Genomic DNA, 16,224 nt, shown 5'->3' with positions numbered 1-16,224 from the left:
CTTTCACAATAATTGATTAATGTTCCTAAAACTGCGTTAGATAAAGTCAAAATCCAGTCAAGTTTGTGCGTACACACATCTACACGCCCCTGCTGTTTATCCAGCCTGCCTTACCTCCTTGACGTGCGTGTGGAAGGCGACGGACATGTCGAGGAGAACCTTGCGCTGCTCCACGCGGCGCACAAAGTCCTGGATGCGGTCTTCCAGCTGGTGGGCGGCCTGGTAGATCTCCTCCGGGTCGCACTCCCCCGTCTGGGCCAGCTGCTCTGCTGCCTCCAGCAACTTGTCTGCATTAGTGTATGTGTTCTACAACCAGAGAGAGAGAGAGAGAGAGAGAGAGAGAGAGAGAGAGAGAGAGAGAAAGAGAGAGAGACAGAGAAAGAGAGAGAGAGAGAGAGAGAGAGAAAGAGGGAGAGACAGAGAGAGAGACAGAGAGAGAGGGAGAGAGGTGGTTAACCACTTAAATCCTATATGCTTCGTTGAGGGGTCTATTTCCAAGTCTCCTCTTGCAGCTTGTTTTTCTGCAATTTGTTTGCCCCATAACTGGGATGCCTGGGTTCATGTGGTTAAAACATATACGGTATATAATTCACATACAGTACACTGAAAAGAAAGGAGAACAGAAAGTGAGGACCGAGAGTGGAGAGTGGAAACAGGATATGATGGCACTGATGGAACGATAAATAGATCACACCCAACAGATGGATATACTGACATTTATTTTGTCAAGCTCATAAAAACAAGATATAAAAAAACAAGGTACTGTATAATTCAAGTACAAACTTAGCAGCAAGTAAGAAAGAGTGAAAAAGTGATCAAGTGTGTGCCAGTGTGTATAGTATGATAAGTGTAGAGGGTTTTGAACAACCTTATATTGCAGGTGTGCAAAAAAACATTAGAATTGTAAAAGGATTTACAGAATATACCTACAGAGTATATAGATGGTGGAAAAAAGCATTAAATATTGTGTTGTACTGTAGCAATTCTTAGCATGCGAAATACATGTAAGAAAAACGTACCTGGGCAACTTCCTCAAAATCTTCATGGCGTTTCTGGAGAGCTCTGGCTCGATGCAGGGACTTGCCCACACCGGTGTGTTTACTGAGGAAGGCCTCGCCATGGTTTTCAATCCAGTCCAACACCTGTTTGTATATGCACACACAAAATAAACATTCCCACAGTGAAACAAACAGGGGGTCCCAGGACAATAAGGCACCACAAGGGGGAGCTCTAATGTTCAGAGATGCGGTAGTACACTACAACTGATTATTATTATAGCAGTTCAACAGTATATAAAATAAATTACAGCGGCTATAGGAAAAGAGGCTACACATTATATCCTTGTTTATCAAAGGCAAAGTGCTTTATTGATTTTCTGATAATCCTCATTTATTAAAAAACGTATTAACTCGACACCACAGAAACGGTCTACTAGAAGTAGTGAATATTGCTAACACAGTTTTAAACTAGCAGTTGCAGGTGTGAAATCAATCAAGACTGTGCAACTACATGGCCTATTTCTTGCCTAAAATGTAAAACTTGTGTAACTCATTTACAAACATGCTGCCAGAGACAAGCATCGAGTGTCTGCACTTCTCCTCCCCGTCTGTGAGCTCTACTGCCGGGAACAGATGCTGGCTTTTTGCAGTCGTGAAAAGTTTACATTTACTCAAGTACTGTACTTTGAGGTATTTTTTACTTTACTGGAGTATTTCCAATTTTCTGTACTTTTACTTTTATTCCAGTACATCTCAGACGCATTCTGAGCTTCTAGATCTGCTATTTTCAAAAGATTTGTATACATTTTATTTAAAAACTTAATGATTGAATTGAATAATGAGTACTTTCTACTTTTGGTACTTTAAGTACATTTTGATGCTACGGATTTTCACTCACAGCTGCTGTGTGTGAATTCAGCGTTATATGTGTCTGCGTGATTGTGTGTGTTTGTGTGTTCACGCGCACATACGGACCTGCTGAACGTCCTGTTGGAAGACACAGAGCTGGAGACGCTGGTGCAGGCGGACCTTGCGATGCTGCCAGATGTTCTCCAGCTGCCTCTGGTGGTGCAGCACCTCGTGGATGATGTCCAGGACGTGGTGCACCGCCTTGGAGTAGTTGGCCGACGCCGTCAACGAGTCGGCGGCGCCCGGGGTCAGCGGTCTCTGCAGCTTGTCCAGCAGGGCTTTGCCGTCCTGGCTCACCTGCATAAAGCAGGTGGTGATGTTACTTCAATAACTTTCAACCTGGCTGCCTATTTTGGGCATGTCATCATAGGCTAAAAGTTTCAATTTTTTAAAACAAATTCACATTTTTTAATTTATTTAACTCTCTCAGTGCCAATGAAATAAAAAAAATATTGCGAACTGTGCCAAGATTTTTTTTGTTTTTTTCAAAGTAAAAAAAAAGTGCTTAGGAAGCGAGATACAGCCTTTTTCAGTTGTAAGTTAAACAAGGAGTGGATGGAGCTGCACATCTTCAGATAATGATATCTTGGGTAATTTTTTTTTAAAAGTGGGGATTTTTCGTTCTGGCAGGGAGGGTATTCATTAAAAACTCGGGATAACTCGGGGTCTGGCACTGAGAGAGTTAATAAAAAAAGAAGAAAAAAAAAACTCACTCAACACGTTGTGAGCTTGTAGATCGGCTACTTTCACTGTTAAAAAAAACCCTTGAAAATCCAATCCGGGATTCGAAACCAGGTCTCCTGCACGAGTGCAGAAATTTCTCCTGTTGAGCTATAACGGAAAGCTTGCTTGGGAAGGCGAGATATTTCACTTTCTATTTCATGCAATACCTCTTGTCAACCAGTAGGTGTCCTATCCTACCACGGGATCTTAATGTCTCAGGAGGAGAGTAGGGAGATGACCACAGTTCTTTTAGTTATACTGTACTGGGTTGAAATAACGTTTTATTCACTTTAAATAAATGATGGATTGCATCTTAAAGTGGCTAACGACACAAACCAAAAAAACATGATACAAGAGGAGATTTTGTCACATATAGTTACGTATGCAAAAGCTGTGGAGTTTGAAGGCACGGTAGATCAATGATCATGCATTAAAAGTTTCTTATTTTTGGGGCAGCTGTAGCTTAGTGGGTAGAGAGGCCATCTGGTAATCAGAAGTTCACTGGTTTGCCTGCCGGCCCGCCCATATCTACGCGTCGAATTGTCGAACAACTTCACCCATTTTCAAACTATCTTCATATAATTGGTTCTCACTAATGATGATAATAATGCTAAAAAAAATCTACTCGTCTGTGTCTCAGAGGGCTGTGGACAGTTCAGAAACCCGCCTACCAGTGACATCATCGTTAGGCAGGTATTTTTCCCCTAATTTTTTCATTTTTTTGTTAACGTGAGAACAATGGCTTCCATTATAGCATGTTAACTTTCACAGGAATAGAAAGCCTGCAGTTTCCATTAGCTTGGATTCCCCATCGATCTAATTATATGAAGATAGGTTGAAAATGGGTGAAGTCGTCCTTTAACCTCCTCCCGAGCGCTCATCATGACCATCTGAGCAGCCATCAGCTGGGTAAAACTTAAAACTGAATTACCCCAGCGGGATTAACGAAGGTCTCCCCTGCCCTTCCCTTCCTTAGTTTATGATGATGATTGATTGTAATACCTCCGAATAAGCAGCAGTGATGTGTTCATATAGGCCTTGGTGGTGGTGTATCGCGTCTTCTAAGTCTTGAAGTTCCGAGGGCAAGTCCACCTCTCCGCACGCTTTACACCACGAGTCCACGTTACTCATGTACTGGAAGGACACACACACACACACACACACACACACACACACACACACACACACACACACACTCTATTAGTGAAATGTACAAAGCAATTCACTAAACATGAAAAATCCATTGCAGTGAGTCATAGGTTAGTCATACACAGCATATACTACAGTATAATTAACTCCCTGAGCGACATTCTGCAACTGTTTACTATTAGCTGCTTTCAACCATGCATAATGGTCCCAGGGAGGGACCACAGATGCAAATTAGCTACATGCAACTCTGTTGCACTGTTGGATAAACAAATAAATGAAAAAAATAATGTCATAATTTCAACCCCACAAACTGCTGCGGAGAAGTATTCCTCCTGCATGGGAGAAGAGGCCCTTAATTAACATGTGGCGAGTTCATATACTGTACTATTCTCTATCCAGCTAATAACCCCCCCAACCCCTACCTCCCCCTTACAGGAAGAACAAGGACAAAAAAATATTAATTATTGCCTTCTGCCCTCCTCTCCAACCCGGTAGGATTGAAATGAGCCACAGATGAATAGCACAGGGATATAAGTGAAGGTTTATTGGTACAGAGGAGAAGAAAATGGGAGACATGAAAGGCTGGCAGGATGACGGCTATATTCCAGGTCAGAGGATGTCAGACTGCCCCTGTTCTCTCACTGGGGATTGTGTTTTTTTGTGTTCATTTGCAATGATAAATCATTCCATGGTGGCAGAGCTAATGAGCACAGACTGAAATAAACCATGGGTAGCAAATACTTTACTCACACACTGCTTATGTCTATGTAAATATATGCTAATAGCCCAGCATATGTTAGCACATATTCAGCCAACGGTGCCAAGAGGCTATTTTCAACCCTGAAGGTGTGTGTGTGTGTGTGTGTGTGTGTGTGTGTGTGTGTGTGTGTGTGTGTGTGTGTGTGTGTGTGTGTGTGTGTGCACGCGTGCGTGCGTGCGTGCGTGCATGCACTTGTGCATGTGGAGAGCTGTAGCCAAGACCACCTGAGTCGAAGCCGGCAAAATCCAAGCCTGAAGCTCATTGAGTCCAGGTATAAAATCACAAGATTTAAATAAAGACCAGCACCAAACAGTTGGAAATTTGCCACAATTGCTATGAAAATTTGAATAAACACTGATAGAGTACAAAAAGAATAACTTAACTATATTTACATTATTATTATTACATTATCATTATTATAGCTTTCCTTTTTATGGAGAAAAGGCGGAGACAAACGAAAATAATAATTGTATTAATCACACCACCTCTATGTACTCTGTGTAAATCCGTCCAGGCATCTAACATACACCCCTTGTGGAGGGACCTACCTGGTCACATTTCTGGTGGAAGCTGGCCGACATTTCCAGCAAAGTGCTGCGTTCGTCCAGCGCCGCGGCGAAGGCCTTCCACTCCTGCTCCAGCTGACCTGAGATCTGCTTGATCTGCTGGGAGGCATAGTGACCGGACTCCAAGAGGCGGTTCCCCACCGACATGATCCGGTTGATGTTTACATACACGTTCTGCCGAGACAGGAAAGGGGAGAAGGGTTAGATTTCCTTTATTTGTCATTTCCCTATGCACTTTCATACATAGGAAAACCAAAGAGCATTTCCCACTGAAACAACCCAGATCAAAACAGTGCAAAAGCCAATAAATGTACTAAATAAAATGTCCAATACGATAAAAGCTTCAGGGACGGCAGGAGAGGAGAGGAGAAGAGAGGAGAGAGAGCTGGCATCGATTGTGATGCATCAGCATCAGTTCTGCAGTAGCCAGCAGATTGATTCCCAGTGCCAACAGTTTCATAACAGTTATGCAACACAGGCTGTAGATGAGGAACGGCACTGTCCAACAGCACCTGGCTGAGATGAGGTGCATGTGCATTCACAATACATGCAAAAGCTCCGTGCACAAGCTAAACGATTATACGGAACAGGGCTCGAGTGGGCATAAATAGACTACCCCCTGATGTGTGTGTGTGTGTGTGTGTGTGTGTGTGTGTGTGTGTGTGTGTGTGTGTGTGTGTGTGTGTGTGCGTATTACCATGCAGTTCATTGCAAAGTGATTGTGCTGGGTTTGCAGCTCCATGGCGTGGGGATGGTTGTTGCCGATCTCCGTGTAGCCCGCCAGGAACAGACCCTTGTTGTGCATGATCCAATCAAACATCTGAGTCAGGGAGAGAGATCACGCATGCACACACACACACACACACACACACACACACACACACACACACACAATTACACCAACCCAATGAGAAGATACACAAAAATAATTAAAGTATTTACATTGTTAATGTTTTAAAATATTGTAGTCGACTTGCTGTGATTTTCAACGACTAAGTAAGATCGTGTCTCCTGGCTATGGGATCTAGGGTAACAGAAACTCGTGTTACATTCACGGGGGCGGCACCATTTCCACGGTAACGCGAGTGCAACCAACCAGAGCCTTTGCTTCTACACTTTAGGATTGTGATTAGTGAAGTATTTCTCCATGGCATCGGGAGTTAAACATATTTTTCTTAAAAGTAGATTGACTGCATACAGACATCAGACGTGTGGCTTCTAAAAGAGTGTATAACATAGTTATAGTGAACGTAATAGGATTGGGAGGAACCAGGGGAACGGTTTCCAACACTGAGGAACTGGAATCGGTTACATCACCTTTGGAACCGTTTTCGGAACCGTTTTTATCACACTCAGAGGATGGTATGTGGACTTCACTTCTGCTATACAATTACAATACCAGTGGTTCTCAAACATTTTAATTTCAAGGACCAACATAACTCTGACAGTGTACAAAATGGAACCAAATGGACCCCGAAGAGTCCATTTGTACACTACACTCTCAGAGTTACAGACCTGTAAGGGTCCGTTTGGAACTGCCATAAGTCAAAATTATATAGATTATTCATTTTATGTGTGTGTGTGTGTGTGTGTGTGTGTGTGTGTGTGTGTGTGTGTGTGTGTGTGTGTGTGTGTGTGTGTGTGTGTGTGCTGCAGTGGGTGTGTAGAGAAGATTGCATCTTTCACAGGCCAGTTATGGAATGCCTCTATTAGAGAGAATCCTCTCAGGCAGGCAGGCTCTCCCACAGAACAGAACAACCCCAACCCATGGCCATGGTTGGTGTCCTAGCAACAAGCTCCTACTACTACTGCAGTCCGTCCATGACTACTGCAGCTCTCTCTCTCACTTTCTCTCTCTCTCTCTTTTTTTTTCTTTTTTACTGCAATATCCTATTTTATTCTGCTACTTGCTCCAAAATGTGCATCCCTCTTCAAAATAAATAGCATTTTCAATTCATTTTTGTTTACCACAGTGTTTACATTACGTCAACCTGTACATCTTCCTGGAAAATAGACTGTTGGGTACTGTGCGATCGAATCAGAATTTTCTAATTCAACTGAGATTATTTTCTAATTCTGGACTACTACTTCTGTGCATGTGACCAAACGCCATGTTAGATTCCTGGCATGTGCAAACATACTGTAATTAACACGAATAAACAGGATTCCGATTTTTTTAATTGAATGCAGTAGGTATAAGCAGAAGGAGAGAGTTACAACACTCTTTGCTCTCGCCACGACGCAATCTAATTGCTCGGAAACACACACTAATGGCTCGGAAATAAGCAGTTCAGTATGGTATGCTTCTGTGCGTTCTCTTGTACTTTTACTTGTCTTGCACTATGCTAGTACTGCTGAGGGTGTATAGTGTTGTATACAGTATTGTATGTTGCTTATCTTAATATTTAAATATGTATTTATAAATACTTTTCTTTTTATCAGCTGAAATAAAACAAAAAATCAAAACTGGACTGAAAAAACATCAGGAGACCACAAGGGGAGGTAAATGTAAATGTTTGCTTTGTACGTATAGTGTTTGTATTGGTTGATGACATGTATGTATTGTGTTAATTTTGTATGCTATGTTGAGGAATTGAATACGTAGCACCACAATGGAAACAAGTCCCCAGAACTTTTTTGTGTTATCCTTTTAGACTTGGGTCTTACTGTTAACGCGTGCTGTTTACATTTCTGACTAATAAAAGTATTCAATCAATCAATCAATCAATCAATCAATCAATCTATCTATCTATCTATCTATCTATCTAGAACCACTGCCCTTACCTTCTCTGCGTCCTGTTCGAACAGGCGGAGCTGGAAGCACTGGTCCAGCTGCAGCTTGCGGACGTGCCAGGCCTGGTGGAGGTGCTGGCGGGTGGAGTGCAGCTTGTCCAGCAGCTGGCTGACGCGGGGCACCAGGCCCTGGGTGTCGATGTTACACATTCCACCTCCTCCTCCTCCTCCTCCACCTCCACCCCCACCACCACCTCCTCCACTGTTCCGGTTGGAGTAGGGCTCACTGCTCTGAATGCGCTGCAGCAACCTAGGAGGAGGTGGGACACGCATCACGGATTAAAAAGCTAAATGAAATCTCACAACTGAAACATTTTGTTAGGCCAATTGGCACAATTATGTAGAATTATGGTCTTGGTATTCATACAGCCAACCAGTTGAAGAAATTGCAAATTGAGTTAACATTAGCTATGTGCCACAGCTTATATATATACTAAATAATATTACGAAACTTTGTGTACTTTTCACACAAATCAAGTTATTTTTGAAATGTTGACCACTTTCAACCTAGCGTCCCTGGGCATGTCATTATATGCATTATATCTCAAAAGATCTTCAAAAATAGCCGATCTACAAGCTCAGAACGCGTCCGGGAGCCACGCGTTCTGAGCTTGGTAGATCTGCCATTTTCATTATTCTTTGTATGATAAAGTGTGCAATGAATGAATACGATGCAAAGATCAAAGACGATGGAAATGGGAAACCTATATAGGAGGACATGACATTGACTGCCAACTTATCATCATCCTCATTGTGTGTGTGTGTGTGTGTGTGTGTGTGTGTGTGTGTGTGTGTGTGTGTGTGTGTGTGTGTGTACCTCTGTCCCTCCGTGTCTAGCTCCTCTATGGGGGCTTTGATGACCTTCTTCTTCAGCGTGGCGTGTTCCTCTATCATTCTCCTGGCTCCTTCCAGGTCTTGAGGGAAGTCCTTCCTGGACACCGTCTCCTGCATCTCCTCCAACCTCGACAGCATCTGGCTCGCATGGCCCGAGAACTCCTCAAAGGCCACCCGCACCTGGTACAGCAAAATGGTCAACAGTCACTTATAGGTGTACCGAAAGAAAATCTTTCCCAGTAAATATCTTTCCCAGTAAATACGGAAGCACATGGATACATGCATTAACACTGACGATTTTACTGTGTATACATAGATTTAGAAACAAACTGAGACACTGGAAGGTCCGCTAATCTCACCTCTATCCACTCTTCATGGTTGTAGTCCAGACTCCCCTCGAAGTCTGCCGTCAGCTGTGAGGGGTCTACCACCTTGGACAGGCCTTCTAATGACACCATGGTGGTCTGAAGATTGAGAGAGATGGGGGGGATACTGTAGGTTAAGTGGATTTCAGTGAAAGGTAACATCAAAATCACCTGGCGTATGTTTGTGGACAGACACAGCAGGAGGTGAGAGCTCATCGGTCCACGATCTCATTTCAACTCTATTTCAGCCTGCTAGTGATCGTCTAAACCGCTGTGATTGGACGATCACTAGCAGTCGACATCACAGGATTTGACATCCGATGGGCCGTGACAGGATCGAGGACCGTTGTCACAGACACCTCTAATCCCTTCCCACTGTTCTCTGGTTTCATCTCACATCCTCTACCGCTCACATTAATAATAATTCAAAATCCTTTCCTCGCTGTACAATAATGTGCAAACACAGCAGCCAGGTTTGCAAGCTGTTGTGACAGGTAAAGGACATCCAATGGAATACAACCACCATAAAGACTGCCAATCATATGGGTATTCCTGCACTATCTGCAGCGTACTAATTACATGTACATTCAGAGCAAATACCTTGAAATACATTAAAAACAAGACTGGGAACATTTGCAAAAGGACATCACAGAAAAACAACTTTTGGAATTGCACTAAGAAATGCAGGCATGCAAACAGCCCTGAGGTGAAAAAGGTGACAACATGTTTTTTCGGGTCAGGTGTCACACAATTGCCCTATTTGGATTCAAAACGGCTATTGTAGCTGAAGAGCTACAAGTTTGCATGTCTGAAATGTATGTACATGGCGTGAAAAAGGATTGTACGCTGCACTTTCCAAAAAAAAATGTTTTTCAAAAATGTTAAAGTAATTTTTTACTTGTTTCTCTGCAAAAGCAAACTGTTTGGTTTGTATTTTTAAGTACCTATATTTCATTGTGGTGTTGCAATGTTACACAGCTCTGTTTACACATTTCTTTATTCTATCTAGTAGGCATGTATTGTTACATGACATGTACATACTTTTTTCCCCTACAAAGTATTTCACACTTGCTTTGGCAATGTAAATGTGCTTTATGTTTCCAATGTCAATAAAGCTCATCTGAATTGAACTGGGAATTGAGAGAGAGAGAGAGAAAGTGGAGAGCGAGAGAGGCTTTGTGTGGGTTTGCGTGGGTTTGTTGTATTATGTGAAAGAGCATGGTTGTTGCCATTGAAAACCCCTGATACTGCTATATGCTGCTTTATCTCTATTGTCGGACAACATAATTGATTTGCACTGCGTTCAATAAAAAGGACCAATAAAACGTTGAGGATTATTGGCTAGTGGGGGGCTTGGATAACCAACAATCAACACAAAGAGATGTATTCACCCCCCCCCCCCCCCAACATCTCTCAATCCCTTTCTCTCCCAGCCTCTCTCACACACACACACACACACACACACACACACACACACACACACACACACACACACACACTTTAGAAAATTCAAGGCTATAGTCCACTTTGTGCTATGCTCTTTTCTTCTACTCTAAAAAGTTTGCCTTGTCTGTTCTTTTCAACAAAGTAGATAGGAATGTTCCATCTCTTCATGGAATGTTCAATTTCTACAGAAAAAAATGGGTATGGGAGGGGGGGCACTGTAGATATAGCAAAGCAGATCCTACTGCAGGTTTCATTTTTGCAGAGCCAGGTTTAAGAACTCTCTCTCTCACACACACACACACACACACAAACCTCTATGACAGAGCGCATCCGCAGTGGTAACTCTGTGACATTTTATTAGACTCGGGAAAGTTTGCCAAACGGATGGCAGAATGTCACACTCAGTAACACACACACACATGCACACACACTTGCGGAATAGGCACACTGTCATAGCAGGACACTTGCTGTTTAATTGTATCCTGCCCTGCAGCAAGTGGCTTCTCATTCAATACACTCATGAACCAGTCAATATAGTATCATCAGACCGGCTCAATACCACGTGTTTCTGTGTGTGTGTGTGTGTGTGTGTGTGTGTGTGTGTGTGCAGGCGCGTGCGCATACACGTGTCAATGATCAAAGGCCAATCAATTTTGCTTGGGTGCGCTGTGCGCACACGTGTCTTTATCTACCAGGCTAATAATTGCAACTTTCCACTCGCGGTAATAGACTGCACAGACAAAAAATGCTAATTAACATTGGGAAATGGCTTTAAGCAACACTTGTCATAACACAAAAAAAGACCCAGTGGGATAGTGGGAAATGCGGGAGCCGCTTGTTAAAGCCTCATTAGAGTGCATGAATAAAACAGGCTTGAAATCAGACGAGGCTATGTTTAGCGATGCTAACCTCAAAATCCTTCACTACAAAAAAATGATTCATGATTCAGCAGGTAATGCAGTATTACATTCTCTCAATGTCATTTCACCATTCTGTAACAACATCACCATAATGCAGCGTTTCAGGAAGCAGCGTTATGCTGACAACATTTTGACCTGTGTACTGTAGAGCAGTGGCTCTCAACCTTTTCAGGCTGTGACCCCCCAAAATAATAATAATATTTGAACTGGGGACCCCCCCGCCCTGATAAGCACTTGGAATGTAGGAGTTGAGGCATTCAATTTAGTCTCGGTTCCAAAGATAAATATTGTGAAAATAGCCGATATACAAGCTCACAACGGTGAGCTTGAAGATCGTCTATTTTCAAAACTTTTGCCTCTTTCTTATAATATTTTACAATTTGGCCAATGTTTGACCAGTTTTTATAGTATAGTTTGATGCTCTAAAGGGCTTTTTTTGTAGGTATTAAAAAGGTCTTAAAAGTCCTTAAATTGTCACTGTAATCTGGGGACCCCCCGCCAAAATCATATGGGGTCCAGACCCACAGGTTGAGACCACTGCTGTAGAGGTCCACATGTTTTGTAAATTGACCAACGAAATTGCTCTTTTTTTTTTTTTTTTACTTAATTTTTATCCCGCGATTTTTGTAACCCATTTTTTTCACCCGGTGCCACTTTCCTAAGTGATCCTGGGCGCTACACCAGCCCTACACCAGCACTACACCAGTCCCCCACAGCCAGGGAGGCCAGGGCCGAGCTCATGCTTCCTTCAGTGCATGAGAGCCAACTGACCTTCTTGTCACCTGACAGGGGGGAGTTTCCCTGGTTGGACGTAGCGCGTGGAAGGAACACGTTATTCCAACCAGTTCCCTTCCCCTCCATCAGGCGCCCCGGCTGTCATGGGGGAGGCGGTATAGTGACCAGGATTACTACATGTTTTTGTGAGGGTATTAACTACCCTAGGAGACACGGGGAGAACATGCAAACTCCACACAGAGTAGGCCCTTTCGCCAACCCCACCCTGGGTATGGGCGCTGATGACGCGGAGGAGAAGACACGCCCCCAGCGTCCCTGGCGGGAATCGAACCCAGGACCTTCTAGCTGTGAGGCGACAGCGCTACCGACTGCGCCACCGTGCCCCGAATTTTTTTTTTTAAATTGCTCTTTTTATGCTAAAAATTAAAGCCCAATACCCATTCATTCAGAAATCAACAATCGTTTGAGCATCGGAGCTTATTTTTATGCAATTAATTCACCTTATTAACATTCCTTTTGATCAGTTTGTTCTAAGTCTTGAATATACAGACTAGTGAACAGAAAACATTATTAATGTAATGTAATCCCCTCCAGCCGCGCCAATTATGTCATGGGTTGGCTGAAAACCAGTCTAGAGGAAACACTGCAGTTTATAACTAATTAAAATATACTGACGCTAGTCAACAGTAAACAGGAAAAACTGACATCTAACTCAGCTTCTCATCCTGACAACTGCAAAGCTGCAGCACAACCAACATTGGCCACCAGTAGGCCTGGGCGATATGACTTCAAATCAATATCACGATTATTAAAAATGACTGCATCGATTACGATTGGTGAACGAAGATTTAAAAATAAATAAATTGATTTAGTTGTGTTGATGATAAATATTTATATTAAAACATATATATATATATATTAAGTCTGTTAGAAGTTCTAAATGTCGGTTTCGATATATTTCCGATATTCTCACCTCAAACTCAAACTTGGAGCTTCCAAAGTTGGTCCTCTGCTTCTGCCAGAAGTTGTCTGGTTTGATGATGAGCGCGACGTGGATGCAGCTGGGGAACGACTCCTGGAGGATCTTCAGCAGAGGCTTGATGCTGTCCCACTTGGAGCCGCGCATGTCCACGATGACCGTGAAGCCATGTTTACACACCTCCTCACTGAAGGGGGGGGGAGAAGATGAAAAACATTGAAATATCGCTGACACTTGTTTCAGAAGTTTGAACCCAAGCTAACCTTTCCCATGTATATAACTATTTCTGACAGCAAATGCACGGCTGTTTAAGTATTTCTTTACTCTCTTTTAATTGTACACTACATACATTGTTTTGTTTTGATTGTTTTATTCTACTTTTGCTTTGACAAACGTATTGTTTGTCACGTTGCCAATGGGGACAGAGATAGAGATAAATAGAGAGAGAAAGAGCAAGGGAGAGAGAGAGAAAGCGGGGGGGGGGGACAGAGATGGAGAGAGGAAGAGCAAGGGGGAGAGAGAGAAAGCAGGGGGGGGAGTGGTACAGAGATGTAGAGAGAAAGTGTGAGCAAAAGAGAGAGAAGGGACTGAGACAGTAGAGAAACAAAACAGAAAAACTGAGGGAGTGGGGAGCGTGTAAAGAAAGAGAGAAAAGGAGAGGAAAAAAAGAGATGGAGTGAGAGAGTAAAAAGAGAGTAAGAGGAGTGGACAGACAGAGAGAGGAAGAACGAATGAGGGGAGGGTTGGAGAGAGCGGGCACGACAGAGAGAGAGAGACATATGCACAGAGGTATGGATGGTGAGAGATACGGTAGAGGCGGGGCAGGGATGGATGGAGAGAAGTTAATCCAGAAGGAGGGGGGAGGGGGGGGGGAGGAAAGAATCACAACAAACCATGAGATGATGACGCATTTTCTATACTGTGAGCAGCCTACGCAGCACACACCCACGCACACACACAAGCGGTATGCCCCCACCCACACACCACGCATACACATAACTAAGGAAAAATAAATGTGTGCGCAGTGCACACGCACGCAAATATATGTAGTAATACACAACCATGCACACATGAAACATAAACAATTACAAATGAGCCATAGTTCTGTGCAGAAAAGTACACATCGGCAGAATTGTGCTTTAGTGAGACTCGCTCCCTCAGGAGATCTCACACACACACACACACACACACACACACACACACACACACACACACACACACACACACACACACACACACACACAAATTCCCCCTAACCTACCTTCACCGACCACCATTAATCATTCTATGTTTCGTAAGCTAGCTTTCATTTAAATCCACTAAATCACATTGACTTTGACTTTTAATTTCTCTCTTTTTTTATCCCCTTTTCCCCAATCTCTCCACCCCCACCTCGCCCAACATCTACCGCTCTCTCCCCTGAGCTACAAGCTGCCAGTCTGAAGTTAGACGGTGCAGAGCGCTGCGTGCAGATGTTTACCCAACCCCCCAAAAAATAGCATAACACCTTTTGAACAGAAACACACAGATATGCAAAATTTCAGGGAAAAATCTAAAACAAGCTTGAAAGAGTGAAATTGAGTTTGTGTGTTTATATTTACTGCACGAATCCCTATACACCATATCAACAAAAATATATAATATTATAATAGTAACAACAATAGATACAGGAGTGATGTTTAAAGCTGACACACGCAGATACCCGATAACTCTCTCAAGAGAGATCGGAAACACGACAAGAGATGACAAGCAGAGGAATCACAAACATGACAGATGATGTTGTCATATTTGCTTTTTGCAGAGAAAGTGGGAAAAGACGAGCACAGAGGAAGGATGGAATGATGACAGACGGAGAGAGAGAGAGAGAGAGAAACAGAGTAATGAGGAGAGCGCGAGAGTGAAAAAAAGAGAAAATAGAAAAAAAGATGAGCGGAAGAGGGAGAGATATTTACCTCGGAGTCAAAGCGCTCAGAGCTACTCATCCACGGCGACCACAACAACAACTACTGCACCGCTACTGCGACACTCACACTCACAGACACACACACACACATTTACACCCACTCACACACCTCCCCGCGCATGCGTAGTGCTCTCACTTAGTTTTAATCTCTTGCTCTCTCTCTCTCTCGCTCCATCCCTCCCTCTCTGTTATGGATCCCTCTCTCTCGCTCAGCGTTCTCTCTCACTTTCTAGTCCGGCTTCAATTCTCTCTCTCTCTCTCTCTCTCTCGCTCTCTCTTTCCCTTTATCTCTCTCGATCCCCTGTCACTCATTCCTCTCTCTGTTATGGATATCCTCTTCCTTACATCAAGTGTTCTCTCTCTCTCTTTCCCTCTATATATATAGTATACACATATACATCACTTTCTAGTCCTCCCCTCCACTTATCTCTCTCCCTCAACTCCCCCTCCCTTCGGCTTCCCTCGCTTTCTCGCCCTCCTTCTCATGATTAAAATGTAGAGGATGGGTTTTTGGCAGCAGGGAAAGCTGCGGCAGGCTCTCTGGCCCACAATATTATTCATGCCCTCTTCCCCTCGCTCCCCTCTCTCTCTCCCCTCTCTCTCTCTCCCGTCACATGTTTCTTGCCCCCTCTCCTCAACCCCTATCTCGCTCTGTAATTCATTCTTCCCCTCCTTTACCCGTCTGTCACGTGCTCGCTGACAGATCGATCACTGCTAATCCTACACACTAACTACACCATCCCTCTCTGTCTCACACACACATAAAGATGCATTATGCATTATGCCCGCACACACAAATACATGCACAGCCCCGTGAACCCGCAACACACACACACGCTTGTATTACTATACTTGTGAGGACATTTTAGGACGGCACTTTTATGAATGTCATTTTTTAAAGTTTTTTAAATAACAGTGTCTATTTTTGGCTATAGGGGGAGTGCAGTGCCCATTTATGACACCAGGCATAATTCCCACTCTAACCCCTAAACCTAACCTTTGGATGTCTAATGCTAAGTAACCCAAACTTGAATCTTTTCTCAATTGTAAAGCTAACTCTAAATATCCTTTTTTTAAACTATAA

The 16,224-nt window shown here is 43.3% G+C and overlaps 1 protein-coding gene across 5 annotated transcripts in view; it reads right to left on the bottom strand.

Moving 5' to 3' along the window:
- Positions 1-16,224, bottom strand: part of trioa (trio Rho guanine nucleotide exchange factor a) — a 97,318-nt gene that overhangs the window by 43,325 nt on the left and 37,769 nt on the right. For all 5 annotated transcript variants that reach the window (XM_084081148.1, XM_084081149.1, XM_084081150.1 and 2 more), the window contains exons 5-14: positions 13,172-13,364; positions 9,092-9,196; positions 8,716-8,912; positions 7,890-8,148; positions 5,803-5,925; positions 5,088-5,279; positions 3,633-3,764; positions 1,974-2,204; positions 1,020-1,142; positions 115-306 (exon numbers count right to left, since the gene is read on the bottom strand). In XM_084081148.1, the coding sequence (XP_083937274.1) occupies positions 115-306; positions 1,020-1,142; positions 1,974-2,204; positions 3,633-3,764; positions 5,088-5,279; positions 5,803-5,925; positions 7,890-8,148; positions 8,716-8,912; positions 9,092-9,196; positions 13,172-13,364 (1,747 nt within the window). The remainder of the gene's footprint in view (positions 1-114; positions 307-1,019; positions 1,143-1,973; positions 2,205-3,632; positions 3,765-5,087; positions 5,280-5,802; positions 5,926-7,889; positions 8,149-8,715; positions 8,913-9,091; positions 9,197-13,171; positions 13,365-16,224) is intronic.

This window comes from Gymnoscopelus microlampas, assembly GCF_963454915.1.
Source record: "Gymnoscopelus microlampas genome assembly, chromosome: 15".
Taxonomy (NCBI): Eukaryota; Metazoa; Chordata; class Actinopteri; order Myctophiformes; family Myctophidae; genus Gymnoscopelus; species Gymnoscopelus microlampas.
Note: the sequence above shows the minus strand (reverse complement) of the source record. Positions and strands in the feature narration are given on the sequence as shown.